The sequence below is a fragment of the Sinocyclocheilus grahami genome, unplaced genomic scaffold (genome assembly GCF_001515645.1).
Source record: "Sinocyclocheilus grahami isolate Dianchi unplaced genomic scaffold, SAMN03320097.WGS_v1.1 scaffold126.1, whole genome shotgun sequence".
NCBI lineage: Eukaryota > Metazoa > Chordata > Actinopteri > Cypriniformes > Cyprinidae > Sinocyclocheilus > Sinocyclocheilus grahami.
In genome coordinates this window covers 965,537-989,435 of record NW_015505305.1, presented here as the reverse complement: position 1 = coordinate 989,435, position 23,899 = coordinate 965,537, and the positions used below count along the sequence as shown (strand labels likewise).

General features: G+C 35.6%; 3 protein-coding genes and 1 long non-coding RNA gene across 9 annotated transcripts in view; 1 reads left to right on the top strand and 3 right to left on the bottom strand.

The window, feature by feature from the left end:
• Positions 1–3,177: 3,177 nt before the first annotated feature.
• Positions 3,178–6,370, bottom strand: LOC107590330 (uncharacterized). Of its 4 annotated transcripts, XR_001609768.1 has the most exons (7): positions 6,276–6,370; positions 5,035–5,126; positions 4,783–4,836; positions 4,449–4,505; positions 4,135–4,188; positions 3,796–3,853; positions 3,178–3,463 (listed from the first exon to the last, which is right to left on the bottom strand). It is a non-coding gene; the product is annotated as an uncharacterized lncRNA (long non-coding RNA). The 4 variants fall into 4 exon arrangements; XR_001609771.1 differs by lacking the exon at positions 3,796–3,853; XR_001609769.1 differs by lacking the exon at positions 4,135–4,188.
• A 1,266-nt stretch (positions 6,371–7,636) lies between these two features.
• Positions 7,637–8,939, bottom strand: tcf24 (transcription factor 24). The gene is made up of 3 exons (XM_016279036.1): positions 8,770–8,939; positions 7,975–8,429; positions 7,637–7,744 (listed from the first exon to the last, which is right to left on the bottom strand). Exons 2-3 carry the CDS (start codon positions 8,410–8,412, stop codon positions 7,643–7,645), a joined length of 540 nt encoding a protein of 179 aa, XP_016134522.1. The 5' UTR covers positions 8,413–8,429; positions 8,770–8,939; the 3' UTR covers positions 7,637–7,642.
• A 5,326-nt stretch (positions 8,940–14,265) lies between these two features.
• On the bottom strand, positions 14,266–19,902 carry LOC107590195 (COP9 signalosome complex subunit 5). Its single transcript, XM_016278829.1, has 8 exons — positions 19,541–19,902; positions 19,206–19,440; positions 18,185–18,313; positions 17,726–17,791; positions 17,519–17,604; positions 17,303–17,414; positions 15,738–15,886; positions 14,266–14,940 (listed from the first exon to the last, which is right to left on the bottom strand). The coding sequence occupies exons 1-8, from the start codon at positions 19,675–19,677 to the stop codon at positions 14,850–14,852; spliced, it is 1,005 nt and encodes a 334-aa protein (XP_016134315.1). The 5' UTR covers positions 19,678–19,902; the 3' UTR covers positions 14,266–14,849.
• Positions 19,903–20,674: 772 nt separating this feature from the next.
• LOC107590193 (phosphatidylinositol glycan anchor biosynthesis, class N) overlaps positions 20,675–23,899 on the top strand; it is a 15,804-nt gene continuing 12,579 nt past the window's right edge. For 2 of the 3 annotated variants that reach the window (XM_016278828.1, XM_016278826.1), the window contains exons 1-6: positions 20,675–20,912; positions 21,106–21,357; positions 22,002–22,123; positions 22,205–22,303; positions 22,385–22,491; positions 23,222–23,346. In XM_016278828.1, coding sequence (XP_016134314.1) covers positions 21,131–21,357; positions 22,002–22,123; positions 22,205–22,303; positions 22,385–22,491; positions 23,222–23,346 — 680 coding nt within the window. In that variant the 5' untranslated portion in view covers positions 20,675–20,912; positions 21,106–21,130. The remainder of the gene's footprint in view (positions 20,913–21,105; positions 21,358–22,001; positions 22,124–22,204; positions 22,304–22,384; positions 22,492–23,221; positions 23,347–23,899) is intronic. The other variant, XM_016278827.1, reaches the window with a different exon arrangement.

Genomic DNA, 23,899 nt, shown 5'->3' with positions numbered 1-23,899 from the left:
TTTATAATGTTACAAAATATTTATATTTCAAATAAATGCTTTTTAATCCACAGATAAACAGCTAGTTGAGCTCATTCATGTGAGAGCAGTGGATGCTTTAGGAGTTTGTGATGCTGATTCCTTAAGATAGTAATCTGTCACCCTTTTTCTAAGAGGTAAATGCTTGTTGTATGTTAAATTACCCCTTTATCTTTCTCATGGTATTGCAAATAATCTTGTTAACTAACCATTATGAAATAATCCAGTTAGTTTGTGAATCATCATGCCTGATTAACCTGGTTTTCATAATGTTGAAGCAAAGCTCTCAAATAGATAAACTGCTGAAACACATCCACGCACAATGTCTTTCAGTATTAGATTGGGTGTTCCTGTCTCCTTCAATAATATTTTTCAGTTAGCCAACTGGAGAGACCACAGATTCTCTGGATGCTATTAGCATATTGTGTTGACCTAGTATTAGTCTGGAATTCAATACGTTAGGCTCCAGTTACTGAACATACATGTTAATAAATGTAAGGTACACTCATTAGTAGCTACAACCCATAGTGGAATCATTGTTTAAAAGAGCCTGCAGTGTTTCTCTTGGCAGTTGTGTTGGTGGTGAACATGTTTCTCAAATAATAAGTGAAGACCAGCTCTCAGCTGTCATTGTTTTGTTTCTCTTAATGTAATTAGATGAACTGTGTAACTCCATGAGAATCGGCCATCTGTACCGAGTTGTGGGGATTCCAGCTCATGTACACCAGTGGCCTAATGTTACCTGGAGCGTAGAGGCTTGCAGCATCCGACCGTGGACCCCCAAATGTAAAGTCTTGTTTTGACTTTGATGGCATAAATATAACCATACATATTCACAGAATGTCAAAGTCATTTGCTCCTGACTGCCGCTCACAGGCCCCTGTCTGGTTAGCAACAACTTCCAGAACCTTCAGACAGCCTCGGCCTGTTCCCCATGGAGGTTTGCTGCCATTGTAGCCAACTCATTTGGTTCTCCGGTGATCCCACCTGGACTTTACAACATATTAAAACTGGGGCTTCTTCTTAGCTTGGTGCAAACTGAAGATAACCCAGACTCTCCCAACCACCTGGATATGCTTGCTCTTACCAGTGACACTCTAATCATTGACAGGTCTGGGTTTTTCAAATGCACGTCTCTTTAGATAATGGTCATCAAAATATGATTCATATTATGTGCATATTCATTCACAGGTTGATGAGATATAGCCTGCCATTGGCCTCGCGTGGCATTCATCATGCGCTTACAGGAGAGCTGTTGGCATCTCTATCTAGAGATGAACATGGCGCCGGTACCGCCAACATCCATGCAGGTTTAGCTTTGCTGGCATCTGGAGGTGTCTGTCTGTTGGGAGATCTCACATGCTACAAGAAAGACAAGATGGACATGCTTCAGTCTGGTGCCAGTTGTTTAAATTATTTCTATCACAGATGAAGGCACAAGATAGAATACATCATGCATTTTAAGCAATCAAGCAAAGCAAACCTATTTTTCCCCTCAGCTCTCGAAAGCAGAACCGTGTCTGTTTTCATTCCTGGCAAGAAATATGGTGATGATATGGACCAGCACCTCTCCTTCCCAGTCCTGTGCAACTTTTGGGCCCTAGCTGATGCTGCTTCCCCTCCAAGAGGACAGCCAGATGTGATAATGTGGTGCTGGGTTCTGTGGTGGGTTCATATCCAATCTTATTTATAGTCAAATTGAGCTTTTCCTCAGGAAATAAGATGGGAATGTTATAAGCAAATACACACCACAGGACTGATCAGATGTAGAAGGAATGCAGATCTGCTTCACAGATGACCCCACCTCTTTTTGTATTTGGGAATAGGAACCAAAAACAATGTCATCTATTTTAGGAGTTCCTCATTGTGCTTATTTGTGTCAGCAACCAAATCTCAGTTACTCCAAATTGTCTAAACAATGACTTGTGTTATTTTATAGTACTACATCAGTGCTTCTGTATAGAAGTTATGGTTTTGCAGCATCTGCTTATCTTACAGTGATTGAGATTTTTATATAAATGCAGGAAATGGGCTCAGTTCCTCTTCAGCTTGCAGAGTCGTTTGGAATCATAGTCCAGTGTCGAGAGACAAGCAGCAATCACCGACTCCTGTCTATGACAATGCATACCCTGAGACAGGCCATGCCCCCAGAAGAGCCCCTATATCCAGCATGTATGCAGCTTACCACACAAGACTATAAAGAGGTCAGTCAATGCACACTTCAGGTCAAAATTCATTGTTAAAATTATTCTGATGCACATTCTGATTTATGATCCTCTGAAGGATCATGTGACAACTCTTTTAAATGGTAATATTTCACAATAATCCTGTTTTTACTGTATTTTAATCAAATAAACAGCCTTCATGAAGACTTTTATAAAACAGCTTTATTCCAAACTTTTTACCAGTAGTGTACAATCAACTGTAATCGGGCTGCTATTTCTTTAGTAGTTTGAAACATTTAGAGAAGTAACTTACATAATGTGGTTAGTCTCGGTTACATGAAAATCTTTTTTCCCCCAAACTCGAATCTTTTCTCCCAGCTTTTGGCTCTTGCAAGGGAACTAAAGGTGGACACGAGTCTTGAGGCTGAAAGGATGATCCACAGCGATTACTTGGCCAGTCGCAGGCTTCGGTCAGACTCAGGACAGAGATCCACGGTCTCAGTCACTTCTGTCAAACTGCTGTAAGCTCTACAAAATCAACATACTGACAGCTACTCATGGCTGCTTTTCTTTGCAAAGCACCGACTTATACCACTAGATGGAGCAGTTATATACAATTCAGCACTTCCAGTCTCCAAAGGACTGTCAGCAAACTTTGTGTAACAATATTTACAGTACTATATCAGTTTATTTAAAGTTACACTAGTCTTTAAGACTGTAATATTCAGCCAACAACTGGTAGCAAAAAAAAAAATGGAATTATATAAACCCATTTGGTTATGCAGATTATCAAACATACACAAATTACATTGTTTATTGGTTCTAGCAGGATTGCTCTGGCCCAGGCTCATGCTAAACTCAGTTTAAGAACACAAGTTCTGGAGGAAGATGCAGTCATTGCGGTTCTGCTGTGCGAAAGTTCAGTCACCCTAAAACATGGTTAGTTCCCCAAAATTATTTCTTTCTAAAGTCTGAACAAATGAATACAAAAGTAAAAGTTTCAATGAGAATTTATTTCAATATGTACATTTGATCATAACCCATTTACCACTTCATTACTAGTTTATAGTTAGGATCAAGCTCCTGTTACAGTCAGTGCATAATACGGAGTTCGGGAATGAGAAAGTTTGTCTTGGGAATCCAGGGGCCTCTGCGCTTGTTTTTCCACCCGATGCAGTGTTTCCCTGTGCCCTCCGTGACCTGGACTCCTTGCACCAGAGGGACCTCATGTTGGAAGAATCCCGCAAGCAGATCTTGCATTTTGTGCAAACCTATGCAACCTGCACAGTTGAGGAATAAATCAAGGTATTACACACAGGAAAAACAAATCTTTGGACCTAGTGGGAGGTAAAGCAGGGCAAATTTAATGCTAGTGAAATCTTAAATGGGGCACGGAGTAATCAACTGTGTGGCTGCTTCAGATAGTGTCAGCAACCCAATCTGGTCTGATGGGTAAACGGCAAAAATGTGACAATCATAGCAACAAGCATTCATTTTGCCTCCAAACCACACAATTAGCACTTAAAAACATTACATGGCTGAACTGCTAAAATATATGGAACTCTCATTTAAAGCCATTACAACATATACCAAAAAAAAAAAAAAAAGTTACCACTCTTCATTCATCTGCGATTCTCAGGTCACCGTTTCATAAGTGGCAATCCTTGATCCTGGTGGGAAGAAAAAAAAAAAAAAAAAAGTTGGACAAACTAAAATGCTGGCGAAATCTCAAAAAGGGTACTGGGTAGTCAATTGTGCAGTTGCTTCAGATAGTCAGTGTCAACAACCCAATTTGGTCTGATGGGTAAACGGCAAAAATGTGACATTCATCATAGCAACAAGGATTTATCGAAACCACACAATTATCACTTAAGGAAATAAAATAAAATGGCTGAACTAACATTACAAACTAGCATTTAAAGCCATTACGGTGTGTATAATATATAGTTACCAGTCTTCATCTGCACTTCTCAGGGCCCCCTTTTTCTAGTGGTAATCCTAAGACCTAGTGGGAAAAACAGAAGGATAAATTTAATGCTGGCAAAATCTCAAACAGGCTACTGGATAGTCAACTGTGCTGTTGCTTCAGACAGTCAATGTCAGCAACCCAATTTGGTCTGATGGGTAAACGGCAAAAATGTGACATTCATCATAGCAACAAGCATTTTGCCTCAAATATACTTGGCACTTAAAAAAAAAAACTAAACTGCAAACAATTAAAAACCTCACATTTAAAGCAATTACAATAAGAACACATTAAATTACCAGTTATTATTCATCTGCTCCTCTCATGTCACCCTTTTCCAGTGGCAATCCCTGGACCTGGTGTGAGGGGGGAAAATAAAAAATAAAAATCAATTTAATGCTGGTGAAATCGCAACCGGGGTACAGGGTAATCAACTGTGCAGTTGCTTCAGACAGTCAGTGTCAACAACCCAATTTGGTCTGATGGGTAAACGGCAAAAATGTGACTCATCATGGCAACAAGGATTTATCAAAACCACACAATTATCACTTAAGGAAATAAAATAAAATGGCTTAACTTTGACATTACAAACTAGCATTTAAAGCCATTACAGTGTGTATAATATATAGTTACCGGTCTTCATCTGCACTTCTCAGGGCCCCCTTTTTCTAGTGGTAATCCTAAGACCTAGTGGGAAAAACAGAAGGATAAATTTAATGCTGGCAAAATCTCAAACAGGCTACTGGATAGTCAACTGTGCTGTTGCTTCAGACAGTCAGTGTCAGCAACCCAATTTGGTATGATGGGTAAACGGCAAACGTGACATTCATCATAGCAACAAACATTACATTGAAAGCTATTATTATACATATATTTTAAAATTACCATTTTTTTTCATCAGTACTTCTCATGTCTCCCATGTCCAGTGGCAAATATTATGATCCCTTCCACTAGCTGTAGCCATCTTCATCTGGCTCCTTTGGGATTCAACAACAACAAAAAATATATATTTAATATCAGCTCTGCTTCGCAGCTAAAATCTTCCAAGAAAAGAAACGACAAAAGGAATAGACAATTCTAAAAAGATGACCCATTACCCATGTTGTGTTTCAGCTATTGATTTTGTGCTTCAAATAAGCTGAGGGAAGAGCCAGTAAACGAAAAACTCAAAGATGACTGATGAACTAGAGGTCAAAAGTCACATGTAACACAGCTTGAGAGTAGACCCTCCCACAGCAGCACAAAGGCCTGGGCAGCTCTAGTTCAACTCAAGGTCAGGACCTTTACCAAGACCACAGCATCTCCAGTGAGTCAAAACCCTGATTATCAAATCCAGGTCATAGAAGACCATTCCCAAACCAGCCAGGCCACACAGGGGACAGCAGACCTATGCCGGACAGAGCACAGTCCTGCCTACAGCAGAGCAAATGCCAAAGGAGCAATTTATCACCAGATCTGGGACACCCCCTGCCAAAATGATTTATAGCAGTCCTCATGGGATACTTCAATCCTTTTTTAGGATAGGTCATGATTACAACACGATTTGGCAAAATCATGTCAATTTGTGTAGAAACAGTGACCTTTACAATATTGATCATACACTCCCAGAATGAATTTAAAACATTCTTTCAAAACTTCTGTATCCACTATGGGTTCAAAATTAAGAGTAATTCAAGGTCTCTTCGCCACATAATTGCAAAAATGCTCATTAATAAATCTACACGAGAAACTAAAACTAGTGTATAAAATTAACCGAACTTTTAGGAAGTATCCCATTTCGAAAAGGAGAACTTGGAAGTAAAATTCACTTTTTTCCCCTCTTGGTAACTTAATGCAAGGAACCTCATTATGCCACTCATGTTATATAGAGCAACTCGTTCCTAACGATTCACGATAATGCTTCAAATTCCAGTTAATAAAGACTAATTGTGCTTCTACGGAACGATGTAGCAAGCAAGTATTTTATAAATTATTCTCGCGCGTGCTGACTAACCACGTGGCAAAGCCAGGATGCAAAAACCTCTACACGAGCCTATAACCTCGTGAACAGTTCTACCAATATCTGCAATAATACTTTCACTTCTGTTAAAATACATCAACACAATAATTAATCGAAGTACATTTACCTCAAGTTACACTGCAACGTGTAAAATGTGTGACCAGCTCTTTCCGCACTTGGGAAGAAAGGATGTGGCGCATGCGTGCTTCGCGTTTTAAAGGGGAACTTCCTAGTAGGAACAGCGCATGCGTGTTGGGTTTTACTGACGTCTTGATGTGCTATAGTCAAGTGTGATAAAACATTTACAGTTGGCTGGAAGTGCTTAAATCTTGCATACGTTTATGACACGTTTATATTTAAAGCACTATCAAGAGAGTAGTTTGTTTTTTTTTTGTTTATATTTAGAGCGCTCCCAACAGTTTTCAATTAATGAAAAAGCTTATGAAATTACGAAACTTAAACGTCTAAAAAAAGTCCAAACCCGTGCATTTAATAATCCTATCCAAATAGTTTGCCTCTCTCAAGCATATTTAGTTCAAAGTAAACATTACAGTAAACAGAGAGAGAGAAACATTTAAATAAATAGATAAAGATGATCCATTTAGTCACATATTAGCCTATTTAGATCAATATGCTCTGGTATATAAAGTTTAAATCTAAAGCCTACACTTTTAAACCTCTTTAGAGGGTTTAAAAGGCTTTACAGAGTTGACATTATTCAGTACTTCCCACAGACTTTCAGTGACATCCTGATTAAGAGTTTTAAAGGTTTTTAAATGTTTCCATGAGCAAATTCACAGCATGCTGCCATCACATGAGATATATTAGAACTGTAAATTAAGACAATAATTAAAAATGAATTAAAATCTTCGATATTAAAAATGTTCAGTGCATGTCAAATAGGCCTATTTTAATTATAAAGTTTATGATGGGAACACATTACACCTATTGCACATTATGAAGGGTTTAGAAAAGCATCGATAATAATAACATTAATAATAAACTTGAGATCAGTGTAATTTTTAAGAATGATTTTATTTACTATTCCACGTGAAGGAGGGAAGGGAGGAGAAAAGGGGGTGATGATGCTATTGTTGCGATTCTGACAGACCACTTCACATGACGAATGTTAGGTTATTCACACATGCATTTAGTGCAAAAGTTGTAACAGAAAGTGCATAGCCGACAGCTCAAGCATAACAGCTCATTAACCCAACACATGGAACTTCAGACAAAGTACAAGTACAGAACTGCAGAAACCCACAGTTAAAAAGAACACAATTTGTTTAATATTTTAATCTTATTTACATATTTGAAATAATTTGGATATATTAATATGCACAATACTCAGTTGTCATATGGCACAATAATGATAATCATTTCAATGAATTTGCCGCGTAAAACAACTTTGTTAAATTTTACAGACGGCAACAAAATTACTAAAACAACGACTCTATTTTTTTACCTTCATTTTTTAATCATTGTGCAAACGCTCTATGTTTGAGATGATGACGAAGATGCCCCTTGATTTTCACTCGAGTTCCCCAGGAACTGGCCAGTGGCACCGATATATAATCTTGAACGCATTGGCCATTTCTGAAAGACAAAAGCGATTAATAGAAACACTTAATCAACTCTTTTTAAAAAATGAATTGTCACGCGTAAAGTGGATATTTTCAAGCAGACTAAACCTTAACCTTAAAGTCTCCTAATCAAAACTATTAAAGACTAAATACAAATGTTTTAAAGGAATTAAAATATTTAAAAAAACTCACATTTGCAATATTTTCGGCTTCTATTTCATGCTAAAATATAATTCGACTTACTTTCACAGGATGCAAGTAGCCATCTCCCTTAAGTGAGTTCAAAGCTTCAGTTTGTTTTGTGTTGTCCTCCTCCGTCCCTTCCTCTTGCAAGGTTCTTGTTAAATGCGCTATGTATGTGGTTGCCAATATCAAGACGTCGAGTTTGGAGAGTTTGGTGTCCGGGGGCACCGACGGTAATGTTCTCTGTAGCTCGAGGAACGCATGTCTGAGCGTCTGCACGCGACTCCTTTCGCGCGCTGCGTTGGCTGCCGCAGGTCTTCCTCTGCCACCGAGGCCACTAGACGGGACCACCGTGGAGTGGGACAGGGCTTCTATGCGCCTGCTGTCCGCTGAGAGCGTGTCAGGACTGGGGCTCGAGTTAGGGCTTGATGCGGGACTGTCATCCATAACTGTCACAGAACCAATGCCATCCATATGGATCGACTGTCTTCCAACCATTGAAATCACTTCTTAACCTGGTTAAAACAGTACATTTTCAACAACAAAAAAAAACACACACACTTAAATAGCCAAAAATGCACTTTTATTTCAGTATTTGAGAAAAACTTGTCAAAAACAGGTTTAAGCCTATGCACTCATCAAAACTTTTGTAAAAACATTTTCCTCAAGTGAGCCAAAAATCTCATGGCCAGTATGAGTCAATGTCAAAACAATAAATAATTGACGCCTACAGTGTTTATGATTGTCATTAGGCTAAATTATTTCTGCCAAGAACATGCCGTTTTAATACAACCATTTTAAGTATAATTGTAGATTGCATTGTTATGAGAAGTTATTAAAATGTAAAAAACATACCTGTGTTATTGTTGTTAAAAGCGTTGTCCTAAAAACACATCTAGGCATGAAAAGCTCCACAGCTCGGTAAAAATTCTGTTTAAAATAATAGTCCCTCTCGTTGCAAAAATATATATAACCAGTCGTGGTGCTGCGCGTGAAAGGTACGGATATATGTCCGCGCACACTCAGCGTCCTCACCTGAATGACTGCGTAAAGTCTCCTGAGCCTCTAATTTATCGGGGAACACAAAGAGCTGACAAGTGTTTCACTCCGGTGCAATTAATCAAAAGCCTTTAAAACTCTGGCAACTCGAGCCGTTCTCTGCTGTTTCCCTTCGCATCGGTCGGTATGAGGGCACAGTCCATTTTCCGACGCCAGAGGCAGCATTTTTTGGTCCACCCAAAGTTGTTTTGCAAACCACAGCTTCTGAATATTATATGAAATATTGTTTATTCAAGAAATAAATACTTTATTCCCATTGATTTGCTTTGTTTGATGAAAATGTATGTGGTTTGTGAGACCCAAGCATTCAACAATATAATTTTCAAGCTGCCAAACAGACAATTTAACTCTTCTTTAACATTTTAAAAGGGATATTGATATTATAATTTTGAGCCGCAGACATCAGCTTCATTTCCTGGGACAAAGCCAATAAATAAACTCTAAACACTGCAATCAACTGGCATGCTTGAGGAAATTCTTGTGAGACTCCTAAATTAATCACTCTGTTTGCCGCAAACGGAGATGTGGGAGAATTAATGAATGGAATTATTCATAACATGTATATCTGAGACTGTTCTTAATAAACATTGTTTTTGTAAGGATGAAGTAACAGTATTGCCCCCAGGCCAATAATTATGAAGCAAAGCAAATGAGGTTAAGTAAGCTTCTCTGTCTAATTACTCTACATCTTTCAGAGGTTATACCCTGGTGTAGATATTAGTATATTATACGCAGGAATTGTGAGCATGATGCAGTGAGATTGGAGCGTTAATTTGTTAAAATACTCCATACTTGAACAGAGAAATATAATAAATATGAAAAAATATAAAAACATGAAAAATACCCAAAACAATCAAAAAGTATGTTTGATGACGTAATTAACAAATAACTACAAAGCAGCATCAAACCTTAAAAACAGAAAATGTAATGTAGTAGTCTACACTTTCACAGGCATTTTCATTGACATAAAATCTCACTTTGAGATTTTGCTCTTACCTAATGTAACCGGAAAAAAAATTAAATCTATTCAATATTCTTATTATGTTTAATGAATAATATTACCTAATGTATGTATCTTTGCATCCCAAAGAATAATGTACAAAACATGATGGTATTAAAAAAAAGTAATATTGTGAAATATTATTACAATTTAAAATTAGGCTACTGTTTTCTGTTTTAATATACTGTATTTTGAAATGTAATGTATTCCTGTGAGAGCAAAGCTAAATTTTCAGCAGTCATTACTCCAGTCTTCAGTGTCACATGATCCTTCGGATATCATTCTAATATGCTGATTCAGTGCTCAAGAAAAAAAAATCCTATTATTATCAATGTTATAAAGTTGTGGTGCTTAATATATATATATATATATATATATGTGTGTGTGTGTGTGTGTGTATTTTTTTGTGAATCTGTGATACATTTTTAAGAGTTTTTGATGAATATTTTTTTTTTTACTGTCACTTTTGATCAATTTAATGCATCTATGCTGAATAAAAGCATCTTTAAAAAAGCATCACAAATCTTATTGGCCTCAAACATTTGAATGGTACTGTAATATTTAATTTAATGGAAACTAGAATATTAAATAGAATTTTGATATATATGAACTCAAAACTTACAATTTCCTCTATACTTCTGTTTGAGAAGTTGAGATGGGTCAGTTTCTTCAGATACTGCTGGAGAGATTCACTTCTGCAGGTTTTTGAGTAATTGCTTGATTTTGCGATCAGATGCACTGTTAGACGGACCATAACGACTCAGTGTGCAAAAATATCACAGGATAGATTTCTCTTCTGCAGCACAGCGTGTCAAGGGAAGACGGAGATTTATGAGAAAGCCAAAAACACTAAAAACAATGCAAGAACTTATGATCGAATACATTTTAGAGCATTGACCTCTAAATACGTTTCTATATCGATTTTAATCAGGGTTAGAATGTGTTTAAACGGGGTTTAAAGGTATAATTGATGTGGTAACCATTATTTCTTTGATGATATCTACTTTAGAGACGACATAGTCCCTTAAACCTTTTTTTTGAATAGCGGGAACGAGGCCAAAGGTGAAATAGACATGTGACATGACCTAAGATTATCATAAAGTGAGATTATCATAAAGTAAGCTTGACCCTGCACATCTGCATGCTGTATTATATAAAAACAGTAACGTTATATAAAGCCAGACCTACAGTAACAAGACCTCCTTGAAAAAGACCTCGGATGATATTTTACTCCATATGCTGAGTCTTCTCTCTATATTGTCTTGTCGACCACAGACGTTGAATACTAGGACAGAAGTAAAGGGAATACATACATCAACACATGACAGCAGGTCGGTTTTACACTTGATCTCAGAGCAGCAGACTATGGGGAGATGACATGGAGAGCTTCTTAAAATCAATAACTTTCTGTGGTTAAACTCCAGGGACCTGGATGGAGACAGCAGTTTGCCAATCATTATAATATATTGCCATATATTTAACAATATATTGCAAATTTACACTCTTATTACCAATAAACAAAGACAAGCAACTTAGGCCACTGTTGGCATACAATTATAAACGCAAACAGAAAATGCACATACTGTATGAACAGCTAATACAGTAGAAATAAAATGAAACTGCACTGCATCTCACCTTAATGCACAAATGTTATGCATGAACTGTCGTCAGCTATAAACGCAAAGTGTTTTGCTGCTGTAAAGTCTCTTTTGCGTCTTGTCTTAGCTTTGTTTAGGAAGCGAGAGCTGATGTTGCCATGGCGACGAGACGCGAGCGCAAGGTCAGCTTGCACGCGCCAGAGTTGTTTCGATGCGCAGTTCAAATGCGGCATGACACATTCTCAACACAAATGGTGAGACGTTTTGAATTGTTTTAAATTCTGTGTAAATTTTAGAACACGCTGTATATCGCATGTATTGTTGTGAATAATAGAAAATGTTAAAGAATATTTTTTACTGATGTTGTTAAAAGTTATTTGGCTTTAGTAATTAATTCAAGCTAGCGCAGGTTTTTGTTACAAGTAATTTAAGATGTAATTAACTTATTAATTAAAGGAAGAAGACAAATGAACGGTCGAAGTCTATGATTTTGATCTTAAACCTACGCAAATTTGATTAAAATTTTTTTTAAAAACAGTTTTGTTTAACATTCCTTATTTGGCTGAAGGGGATATGTATATACACACGGTGCTGTGAGAAAGTTTTTGCCCCCTTCCTGTTTTTTTTTTGCATATTTGTCACACTTAAAAGATTCAGATCATCAAACTAATTTTAATATTACACAAGATAATGCAAGTAAATACAAAATGCAGTTTTTAAATGATTATTTATTTTATTAAGGGGAAGGGGCAAAAATCTTTTCACAGCATTGTATATATATATATATATATATATATATATATATATGTGTGTGTGTGTGTGTGTGTGTGTGAAGAGATTATATTACACACTAAAATACATGTGTGCAGAGGATTAGAGAGAAACACAATTGTTGAAAAAGAAAAACTAGATTTAAACCAAAAACTAGGGCCACCCTTGAGGCTTAAAGTAGACAAGACCCTTAAGCATTTACATGTTGAAATCAGAAACCATGTTTATCAGCTTCAGCTGGAAGAACTTAAAATTTCCCCTCTCTCATTTCAAGCTCAAACCGCTGTCCCTAATAATGCATATCAGTTCTAGAGAAGTGCGGTGGGCTGGGTATTGTTATATATGGTGGAGGAATGCGCTTCCTGAGGCTGAGTGACTTGCCTCCATTTATGTATGCAGAATACTTGGTAGAAAGGAAATGTTGCTTTGGTTGGTTTAGGAACATAGAGGGGGAGTTCAGCCCTTTTCAGACTCTCATGGGGCACTGAACATGCTTACTACCATGCTTGTTGAGATTATTATTATATGGTCCAAAGAAAACATCAGTGCTACCAAATATCTGGAGGTCACTGGTCCCAAAGGCTAGTTTAACATTAGCCTTGTGATCAATAGTCACTGCTGATTATTTGTGCTCATCACTTGGATATATTCTCTTAATCACATATCTATCATAATTCCTATTATTTTAAAACATTTTCTCTGGGTTCAGCAAATGAAGTGGAATTCCAAGTAATTTAAGAAGACTCTTGCTAATAGAAAACATACCTTAAAATTAAGTTAATGGATTTGGCTGATATCATTCATGGAAAACATAATATACTTAGGCTAGTTATATCTCATCTCATTTATACTCATCTGCTTTTTTCTTCTTTAAAAATGCTCATCTGGTGATGATTATAAGCTTCATTTGTAATTCCAATGGGTGAAATACAGAGCATGGGGGATTTTTGATAATTTTACAGGAATAATTCACGGAAAAATGAAATTTAGCTAAAAATGTACTCACTCTCAGGCCATCGAAGAGATACGTGAGTTAGTTTCTTCATCTGAACAGATTTAGAGAAATTTACATTACATTCCTTGTTCACCAATGGATCCTCCTGCAGTGTATGGTTGGTGTCAGAATGAGTTACAGCTGATGAAAACATCATAATAATCCCCCAGTAATTCACAAGACTAAAGTCCATCAATAACATCTTCTGAAGTGGAAAGCTGCGTGTTTTAAGAAACAAATACATCATTCACGCATTTTAACCGTTTCTGCTGGCCTAAATGCATTAATTGACGGACTGGAGTCTTGTGGATTACTATGATGTTTTTAATCAGCTGTTAAACTGTCATTCTGACGGCACCCATTCACTGCAGAACATCCATTGGTGAGCAAGTGTTGTAATGCTGCATTTCTCCAAATCTATTTCTTATGAACAAACAAACTCATCTGCGTTTTGGATGGCCTAATGATGAATACATTTTCAACAAATTTTCATTTTTGGCTGAACTATTCCTTTAATTAATTTTATCCTCTATGGAATAAAACATTGGTCGCCATTGCAAGAGCAAAAAATATATACTTACAACTTCAGGCCAAAATCCACAAATTGCACAAGGCATAATTGAACAGACTGATGCTTTCCGGAACATAACAGCAAATCTTAAAATTGGCACAATGATGTGGGGTACAAAAAAGTGCATAAATACGAAGTCAGCACTGTTGTCTGTAAGAAAATGCAAGCATGTGTGTGTGCATGAAACCACACGGGCGTTGAGTGTCTGCAGCGATAAAGAGCAGACACGCAGAGCTGAATAGACTCCACTGTATCGAGCTCCCGCTTCTGTGATGCATCAGTGACAGGCCACAGTGTTACGCTCAGAATACTGAAGGATTGTGTACAACACAGAGACAACCTGCACAGGGTCGTCCTGACAGATGCGCTGCGGCCATGCCAGGCTATGTTTATCTTTGGGCTGCTGAGTTTGTTATTCCATTATGTAATGCTATGACTGGCAAATATGAAAATGACCTCTTGTGGAGCACTGTGGTTTTTGTTAAGTTTAATGTTGAATACTGCTGTTACAGCTCCTGACACAAGCTGTGGGAAATGGGAATGGAGCGGTACCGTGTTACACACTGAACCCAGAGGAGAATACATTTCAAACATCTGCTAACATACAGCGCAAAGGAAAACTAATTTGTCTTGATCTAAAGGACAGCTTTGACGATGAGCTGTGTGAGTTATAATTTCAGACAAGACTTTAGCAGTAAACGGGATGCAATATTTTGAGGACAAATTAAAAAAATGAAGTTTAAGAAAAGAAGCAAAAGACCTGATGTCTGTCAACTAATGAACCCAAACAGCATTTATTTCTTTGTTTAAACAAATGATAAATGATGCAAACATTCCTACAGGAGAATTCCTTTGAATCTTTCAAAGCAGAATCGTAACGAAAGAACACATAACTAAGCAAACACTGCATGTGAAGTCATCTAACTTCAGTTCCTTCCATGTTCAGTTGGCAGATGTGTTCACTTGATTGAAGAGTTTATCTTTGATAACTTGGGACATCAAACCATGAATTGCTTCAATGGTTGTCTTGCAGCTGAAAAACAAAGAAAGATGTTTGATCATGTTTTTATAAAAATGTGTTAATTAGTTGCAATACATTACAAGTCAAAAAGTGGGGTCTCTTGCACCTAAACAGACACTCAAGTCACCTATGAGCTCTCACAAAATAAATATAAATAAATGTTAAATAAAATAAATAAATAAATAATCTTTTATAAATAATAATGTGAAGTCAGTATTCTATTCTCAATACCCAAAAGAAACAAATTTACGCCCAATTAATCAATCAATGAATCAATTAAACTCAAATAAATACATAATCTTTTATAAAAAAAATAAAAAAAAGTCATCTATTTTTATCCAGCTTTATAAAGTTGATTTTATATTAATTCCAAAAGTCTAAAACAACAACCTTTTAAAAAAATGTATTCAAGCAAAAAACGGAAAACACATATTACCTCACACAAAATAAATATGAAATCAATATTCTATTCTCAATACTAAAATGATACAAATTTACCCTCCTGTCATATATATATATTTTTAAATTAAAAATAATGGGAAAAGAAACATTGTTTTACATTTTTTTCATGTAGCTTTATGCATTTAATTATTATATTTACTCAAATGTCTGAAACAAAATTAACATCCTTAAAATGTTCTTAATTAAAACAAAAAATAACCTGGTTGATATGTTGTAGGACCTACTTATAATTTTATTTAGAACTGTTATTGTCTATTGGCTGGTTTGTTTATTTCCAATTATCCATAATTGATAATATATTAAGAAAGGGAAAATGTAATAGTGAATTGATAGGGATATTGTATTACCTGTCTCGTGTTGCCTTTGCTAGTTTGTCCTCAGATTTCCTATCATGTGTGTCTAAGCCCAGCATGAAACTGCCACGTCCCAGCTGAGCTTCTGCCTGCTCGAGCTTCTCAGACAAGTCAAACACCTGTCCAGTGGTGTAGTCTGCATTCTGACGCAATAAGAGCCATTAACACCACCATTTCACTTGCTCTAGGTTAATGCACAATTTCACAACAATACTTAAACCTTCACAACATGCATTCCACTGATGGTTAATTCAGTAGATTGTTGAATTGTTTGCTGAAGCCTCCTGAATGAGGTCTCAAAATTTTGCAGAAGGTGAGGTTGTACACTGCCCAGACGAGGATTCATAATAAAGACAGACTCAGTGACTTAAGGTCTCGGTCTGTGGTGACAGTAATCACTGACCACACTTTTTTGACAAGTACGCTTTTGACAAGTAGTCAATTTATCTCTAACACAGAGCTCTGAGGCTGCTGTTTAGATAGTGCTAAACAAAGCTCATGACAGAATGCCATAGTCAACAATGACAAGCTTTCAAAACAAATTGGTAGGGAAACAAAAGCAGCATCTACAAATATTAATCATGTGCACAAGTTGTCAACAAACCCCTGTCATATTATCCATCTTCTGCACATAAAATACTTGTATCCTTCAGAATCTAAAACATTTTCAGCATGATAAAGATAATAACTGTAGTATTTTTTAATATAAACAAGAGAGAAGATTTAGAGACATCAATAAAATGACAAATATTAATATAAACAATAAATGTTATACTTTCATTAGCCCTCAAGGTGTGTTCGGGTCATTTCCCAAAAATGCTAGTTAATGTTAAAACTTACTGACTTTGCTCGTATAGTGTTTTTGGATAATATTTCGATAATTTTCCCCCACCTTGTTACACTTGTGGTGTCCCCAGTCAAAAATCACAGGCCGATATAAAATTGCTTATTACGATCTCATTATGCTAAATTATGACCAAATATTGAATTCAATACATAATCAACTTGTTTTCTTTTGATTAGAACAGGTTTTGTATTTCTTTTCAGAACTGACCAATCGTAGGCTTCATTGACCGAAGTGAATGCATATTGTCAAAATGATCCATAAATAATGCTTATTTCACTCAAAAACGGTTTTCAATCAATTTTTTAAAAGTGCAAATATTCCATGTAGTCTCTCAATTAACATAAGACCATGAAACCTGAATGCAGTATAATTATAAAACAATTAGTAAAATATTTTTAGATGAGTATAGCACAGAAAATCCAAAAGATTCAGCAAATACAATATACACAATATATATCTAGGTGCATAAGCTCAGATCAAGGCCTATGATCAGTCAGTTCCAAAAAGAAATACAAAACTAGTGCTAACAGGATAATGAGAGATTTACTAGCAAATTTTTAAGGCCGGTTATTTTTGTCCAGGAACACCAAATTAGGTATTAAGTATTTTCAGCAAAGCACAAGAATTATATAAATCGAAAATTACTGAAGATTTATGCACATATTGCTATATGAAATACAATCATTTCACACCAATAAATGACAGTACTTACTGTCAGAAGGCTGGAGGAGCTCAAAGTGTTGACCCAATACTTATTCCACAACAGCTCTAGGAGTTTGCGGTCCAGGGAAGACTTAAAATAAGACACTTCTAAAGCATAATACCTAAAAGCAGAAAACGGTTTATTGTACATTTCCAATATTTTCAAGCCAAGTCAATAAAATTAAATCAATTTCCAAGAAGAAATAAGTGTAGAAAAAAAGCTTACTGTTTGCAGTGCACTCCAAAGTCCTCAATCTTGTTAAGCGGTATTGTTTGGTATTCAGATGGACCCTCATCTGGAGGCTTGTAACCCTAGCATTAAAATGTAAATATGTGATGAAAAATCTTATCACACTCATATAAATGAATAGACACATAAATATGAAATACTAGACGGTTACAAAAAAACTATTTACTAAAACATTTTTCCTACCTTCGGATATGTCCTGAACGCTCCAAGATTGACCTTCCCTGCGGATATAGTTCTTGTGGGATCAATCTGAAAAGGATAAAAAATTACAAGGACTGTAATAAGCAAAACAGTTCAAATATAACAAATAAAAACACTGAGCTGCCAGTTCAGCAAGTGAAAGTTATGAGCACCAGGTCGCTATTTGCACTCAGCACAAAATAAGCAAAAGCAATGAAAGGTAAACTGTATAATGTATTCAGTTACAAAGTCAACAGCCATTAATCAAACACCACTACAAATGTCACCAAACTCATTTGTATTTTAGGGGTCAATTATGGATCACTGATATTACTTAATTTAAGTTGATACCTTAACAATTTCGAAGCTGAGCTATTTTCCCCATCTGTCTTTAGAGATTGATGGTAACAGGGTTTAGAGAGGACTTTTACAGGACAGTTTAACATTTTCAACAGCACTTACCACTACTGCGACAAAGGGCTCTTGAAACTGCTGGTTAAGCATCTGAGTGCTGACATCTATGCCTGAAAGCCAGCAGCCGTATCCAGGATGACTGTGGTACCATCCAATCGCATTCTCCAACCGCCCCACCTAAATGAATTCAGAAATGATGAGCCTCAGAATTACTAATATTTCATCATATGCTGGCCATGACATTCATGGGAAGTTAATGCATATATTTCACTGAAAGTATAAAGTGTATATTTTAGTTTCTGTGACTATTCTCTATTTATTTAAAGATTTTTACTCATTTTAAATGACATGTTTGCCTTCATTAATTCATGTTAAATGGTCTTTTGATGTGAGAAATACATTTTTAAAAATGCAAATATTCCATGTAGTCTCTCAAATAATATTACATCATGAAAAATGAATGCATAATAATTATAAAAGTATTAGTGAAATATTTTTAGATGAGTAGAGCATATGAAACCAAGATTCAGCATACACAATACATGTATATTTTAGTTCCTGTGATTCTTCACCATTTATTTTAAGATTTGTACTATTTTTAAATCACATTTTTGCCTTCATTAATTCATTTTAAATGGTCTTAAGTGATAAATATCTTTTAAAGAGCAAATATTCCATATAGTCTCTCAATTAATTTTAGATCATGAAAACGGAATGCGTAACAACTATAAAAGTATTAGTAAAATTTTATTAGATGAGTATAGCATATGATTCAGCATACACAATACATGTATATTTTAATTCCTGTAACTAGTCACTTTTTATTGTAATATTCTTCATATTTTTAATCACACTTGAGCCTTTAATGATTTATTTTAAATGGTATTGTAATGTGACAATTTTAGATGTGCACATATTCCATGTAGTCACTCAACTAACACGAGTATAGTCACAGAAAACCCCAAGATTCAGCATACACAATGTACCTGCTTTATATTTAGAAACGAAGTGTGGCTTTGTTTTTATTATTTGCCTAATAGGAATTTTAGAAAACGAATAGTCAGTGTACCTGTTTAGCATTCTCTATATAAGCAGCCATGTATTCATAGGCTGCAGCCTGAGCATTGACCCGCGTTTCAGTGCCCTCCACGGGTAGAGCGAAACTGTCCATGATGATCATGGTCTCTCCATCCACCTTCCCCAGCATAAGTCCCATCACCTCTAGGTTTCCTCCAGATCGGGCATGCATCACCATCTTCAGCAGTGCCAAAGCTGATATCTTGCAGTATTTAAAATAATGATGGCTGTAAACAACAAAAGCAGTATGGACAACAGATACTGATCATTCGAAAACAATTCAGGGCCCTTGAAGAGGAATACATTCGCGTGGTGTGGAACACTCACTCTTTAGTCCACGGTTTGGCTGCCAGAATTTCTTGTTGTTGCTTTTTATCATACTTATATATTTCATCAATACTCTGAACTTCCTGCATGCTGTTTGACAGCTCCCATGTTTTCATCGCTGTGCTACTGCCAGCCATGGCTAGAGTCGGGTTTTATGTCCGGATGAACTATAACGAAGTATGTTAAATACCACTTGCAATTTACGAGATTTAAAATACTAGATAACAGCTCAAGCGTTTAGTTTATGTAAAATTTAAAAGCTGCATTTAGCAATCAATTACAAAGCCCTTGCTGTATTTCTTTACTGACCAACTCTCCGACCTGAGTGAAGCTAGCGACCAAACGCGTTCCTGAGAAATTATATTGGTGTCAAAATAAAAGTCTCAAAGTAACTCGACTGTACTTGTTGTTGATAAATTCGCTTTCCTCTGCTTATTTGTGTTTCCATTTATTCATGAATTGATTGTTTATTTACGTATATATTTTTTAAATCAGTTATTTTATTTATATATATATATATATTTTTTTTATTATGTTTACCTTTTACGTTTCTACGATTACGTTTATTTTATGTAGGGTTATGCTTTTTCTCTCTCGTTTGCTACATTTGAACTTATCTGTTGATGCTCTTTAATGTTTGTTTTAATGTTTGTACAGTATCACATTTATCTATTTATTTATTTACTTGTTTGTTTGATTGAATATCGTTTTAATAAAAAAAATAAAATACATGGCCGGAAAGACTACAATTTATCATTATTTTAGACTACCATTTACTATTATGGGACAAATAAAATTTGCAAATGTGAAGGAAAAAGGCCACAATGAGAATATCATTACAGCATATCAAAATTTAAAGTGCAATTTGGACTTTTTAAATGTATGCTCCTTGTAAAAATTAGGAGACTTTTTATTTTGTGGCTTACATAAAAATGTATAATCACATTTTTTATTAATTTCATAGTCGGAAAATCACTGACATTATTTTACACTAATTAAATTTAGATTTTCTATCACTTAAAAAAAACATTCTTAAAGAGGTATATGTTTTCCTGAAGGGGGGAAAAACTCACCGGGCGTAAACTACATTTCCCAAAATACATTGCATGATTTCCAGTTCAAAGGTTACTAATACAAGGAAGTGAAAAAAAGTTCTCAGTTAATCTACTTACAAACTATTTGGTTTAGTAGGTCAAAAGCCAAGTTGTTCGCCAGACATATAACAGTACGCTAACACAGATGAAAAGCCTGAGTGAACGAGGCGTTTTGTTTAGAGGCTGTGTTCTCGCAGCCTCACGGTCACTCACGCTCTGTCGGGTGCTTTCATTGACAGGACTGGTGTACTGATAGGTTAAGCGACTTTAGCAAAAAGGTAAAACTGTTTTTATTCACTCATACTATTGTTAAAATATTAGCAAGTGTTACTTCTGAGATGGCTATGGATTATTTAGCCCTTTTGAATGTAGTCATGTTAATATGTCATGTCACACAAAATACTTTTAAATATAACAATGCATTTCAAATGTCCATCTTTTCTCTTGTCTTTCTTTTTTTTCCTAAATCGGTGCTAAAGGTCTGATAGCAGAGAAGATGAAGATGATGATATTCTTCATCGTGGGACTCATTGTCCACGTAGTCTTCTTTCTCTCAATATTTGACATCTATTTCACATCCCCTCTTGTCCATGGAATGACACCACAGCATGTCCCTCTGGCTCCTCCGGCCAAGCGCCTGGTGCTCTTTGTGGCAGATGGTCTGAGAGCCGACAGTCTCTTTAAGCCAGACGACAATGGGACAGGCAGGGCTCCTTACCTAAGGTGATGAACGTGGAATAATCTTGTCATGCATGTGCTTGTCCTGTTCACGAATGTGGTCCAGAAAATTCAGTAGCTTATTTTACTGATTAAATGCTTATTCTTCAAAATATTCACTGTCCTTCATGACTGCAGATAGAAAGATTCAGAAAACATTACACTTATAAACACAAGTTGGATACTTTTGTTATACTATCGTGCTTTAATCTCAAAGAACACAGCTGAATAGACTACCACTTACTATTATGGTACAGCAAATCTGACCGATTTAACTGACAGTCTAGACTTTTTAATTTTATGATCCTGTAGAACCAAGAAGACTTTAGTGTTTTTATATGGATTCCATAAAATGGCATTTAAATTCATATTATAAACAGAAAATCCCAACATTATTTCAATGTAATGGAATTTAACTTTCTATCATTTAATACAACATTTTATAGACGTATATGAAATTAGATTTTGCTAAAAAAAAAAATCCCAAAATGCATTATATGTAGAGTGAACGAGAAAATATTACACTTATAAGCATAGCAAATATTCTTATCTGCTATGCATGTTTGCCTCAAACAAAACAAAACAAAATTTTGTTCTTTATAGTGTATAAATACATTTAACTTGTGCTCCTTATTGTTTTTTGTCATAAGGAGTGTGATTGAGGAGAGCGGCACATGGGGAGTGTCTCACACGCGAGTCCCTACAGAATCACGCCCAGGTCACGTGGCTCTAATAGCGGGCTTTTATGAGGATGTTAGTGCTGTTGCCAAGGGTAAGCAGCAGTCATGTGTGTTTGTGTATAACCCGTACATTTGTAAACTTAACAATGTGTCTCTTATTCCTGTGCTTACAGGCTGGAAGGAGAATCCGGTGGAGTTTGATTCTGTTTTTAATGAGAGCAGACATACCTGGTGTTGGGGAAGCCCTGACATATTACCGATGTTTGCTAAAGGTATAACCCCACACCTATGAATAGAACTATGAGAGTACAGTGCCCTTATTTGATAGCTTTACCAGCATGTGTGTTTTGTAGGAGCCACTGGAGACCATGTGCACACTTACACTTACCCTCCAGAGCGGGAGGACTTCGCCTCCACTGATGCATCCAGACTTGATACATGGGTATTTGATGAAGTGAAGGTAGGATACTTAATGGGCTTTTACGTAATCACTTTTGATGAACTTAACTTAAAAAAAGCACAACTGTGATTTCAATTCACTGTCTGTGATACATATTAAAGCGTGGCCCAGCATTTAGAAGTCTGCCATTCAAAAAATCATAAACAGTTGTTTAAACTTGATGTTTTTCTAAAATTATTTTAAATACAATTTCCAAATCCTTTCCTAAATCTTGGATAATAAATATGCATGTTTTTTTGTGACTATATATTAATTAAACTGCGCACACACACGCATATACAGTAAAAACAGTCATACTGTGATATATATATATATTTAAAAAAAATTATTATTAATGATATTTTAATGTATTTTAAAATGTAATTTGTTACGTTTTCAGCAGCCATTACTCCAGGCTTCAGTGTCACATGAATCATTTTAATAAAACATTTCTTATTTTTAATCAATGTTGTAAACCGTTGTGCTGCTTAATATTTTTTGTGGAAACACTGATACATTTTTTCAAGATTCTTTGATGAATAGAAAGATCAAAAGAACAGTATTTATTTGAAATAGAAATCTTTTGTAACATTATATGTCTTTACTGTCACTTTTAATCAATTGAATACTTCATTACTCAAAATATAGTATTACTTTATTTATTTTTTTTAATTACAAAAAAGTATAAGGTCTGAAACCCTTAAATTATCTTGTAATAAATAATAAGATAATATGATTTTTTTTTATTAAGGATTTTCTCAATGTTGCTAAAAGCAATGAAACTCTACTGAATATGTTACATGAAGAACAGAATGTGTTTTTCCTTCATCTTTTGGGGATAGACACCAATGGCCATGCCCACCGGCCCATGTCAAAGTAAGTAAAAATCATTTCACCACATTAAACATTGTAATGTCATTAACAACACTTTTTCCCTTTTATCTTTTTAATTTAATTTTACTGTTTTATCTAAAGCCACTTTGAAGCAATGTTTGTTATAAAATGTGCATGAAAAATTTAATTGGATTGCAGTATCATGTGTTGAGTATGGAGATAGAATTGTTGCTTAATTCCAAATAAATAGATTATGATCCACAAATAAATGTAAAGAGATTAACAAAAATTAAACATATTGACAAATAAATAGAATGAGATCCACAAATAAATCTTAAAGTTTCACAAACATGAATTAAATTCACAAATAAATAAAATGAGATTTGCAAATAAAAAAAAAATTCACAAATATATATTTATGTCACAACCACAACTTTGCCTGGCATTTATTTGTGAATCGCGTCATGTGCATTTGTAGATAGCTGCTCGCATTTGTGAATCGCGTCCTGTGCATTTGCGAATTGTGAAACATTTCTTCCGTCAAGACGTGCTGACAATCCACAAATACGTGGACTCCACCCACCGTCTACTCAAG

Coding starts and splice junctions, on each gene's coding strand:
- tcf24 (XM_016279036.1), bottom strand. CDS start 8,412: ATGGTTGGAAGACAGTCGATCCATATGGATGGCATTGGTTCTGTGACA. Junction 7,745..7,974: donor GCTACTTGCATCCTGTGAAA/GTAAGTCGAATT, acceptor TTTGTCTTTCAG/AAATGGCCAATGCGTTCAAG.
- LOC107590195 (XM_016278829.1), bottom strand. CDS start 19,677: ATGGCTGGCAGTAGCACAGCGATGAAAACATGGGAGCTGTCAAACAGC. Junction 17,792..18,184: donor AGCCCTTTGTCGCAGTAGTG/GTAAGTGCTGTT, acceptor TATCCTTTTCAG/ATTGATCCCACAAGAACTAT. Junction 15,887..17,302: donor GCTCCTCCAGCCTTCTGACA/GTAAGTACTGTC, acceptor TTATTGCGTCAG/AATGCAGACTACACCACTGG.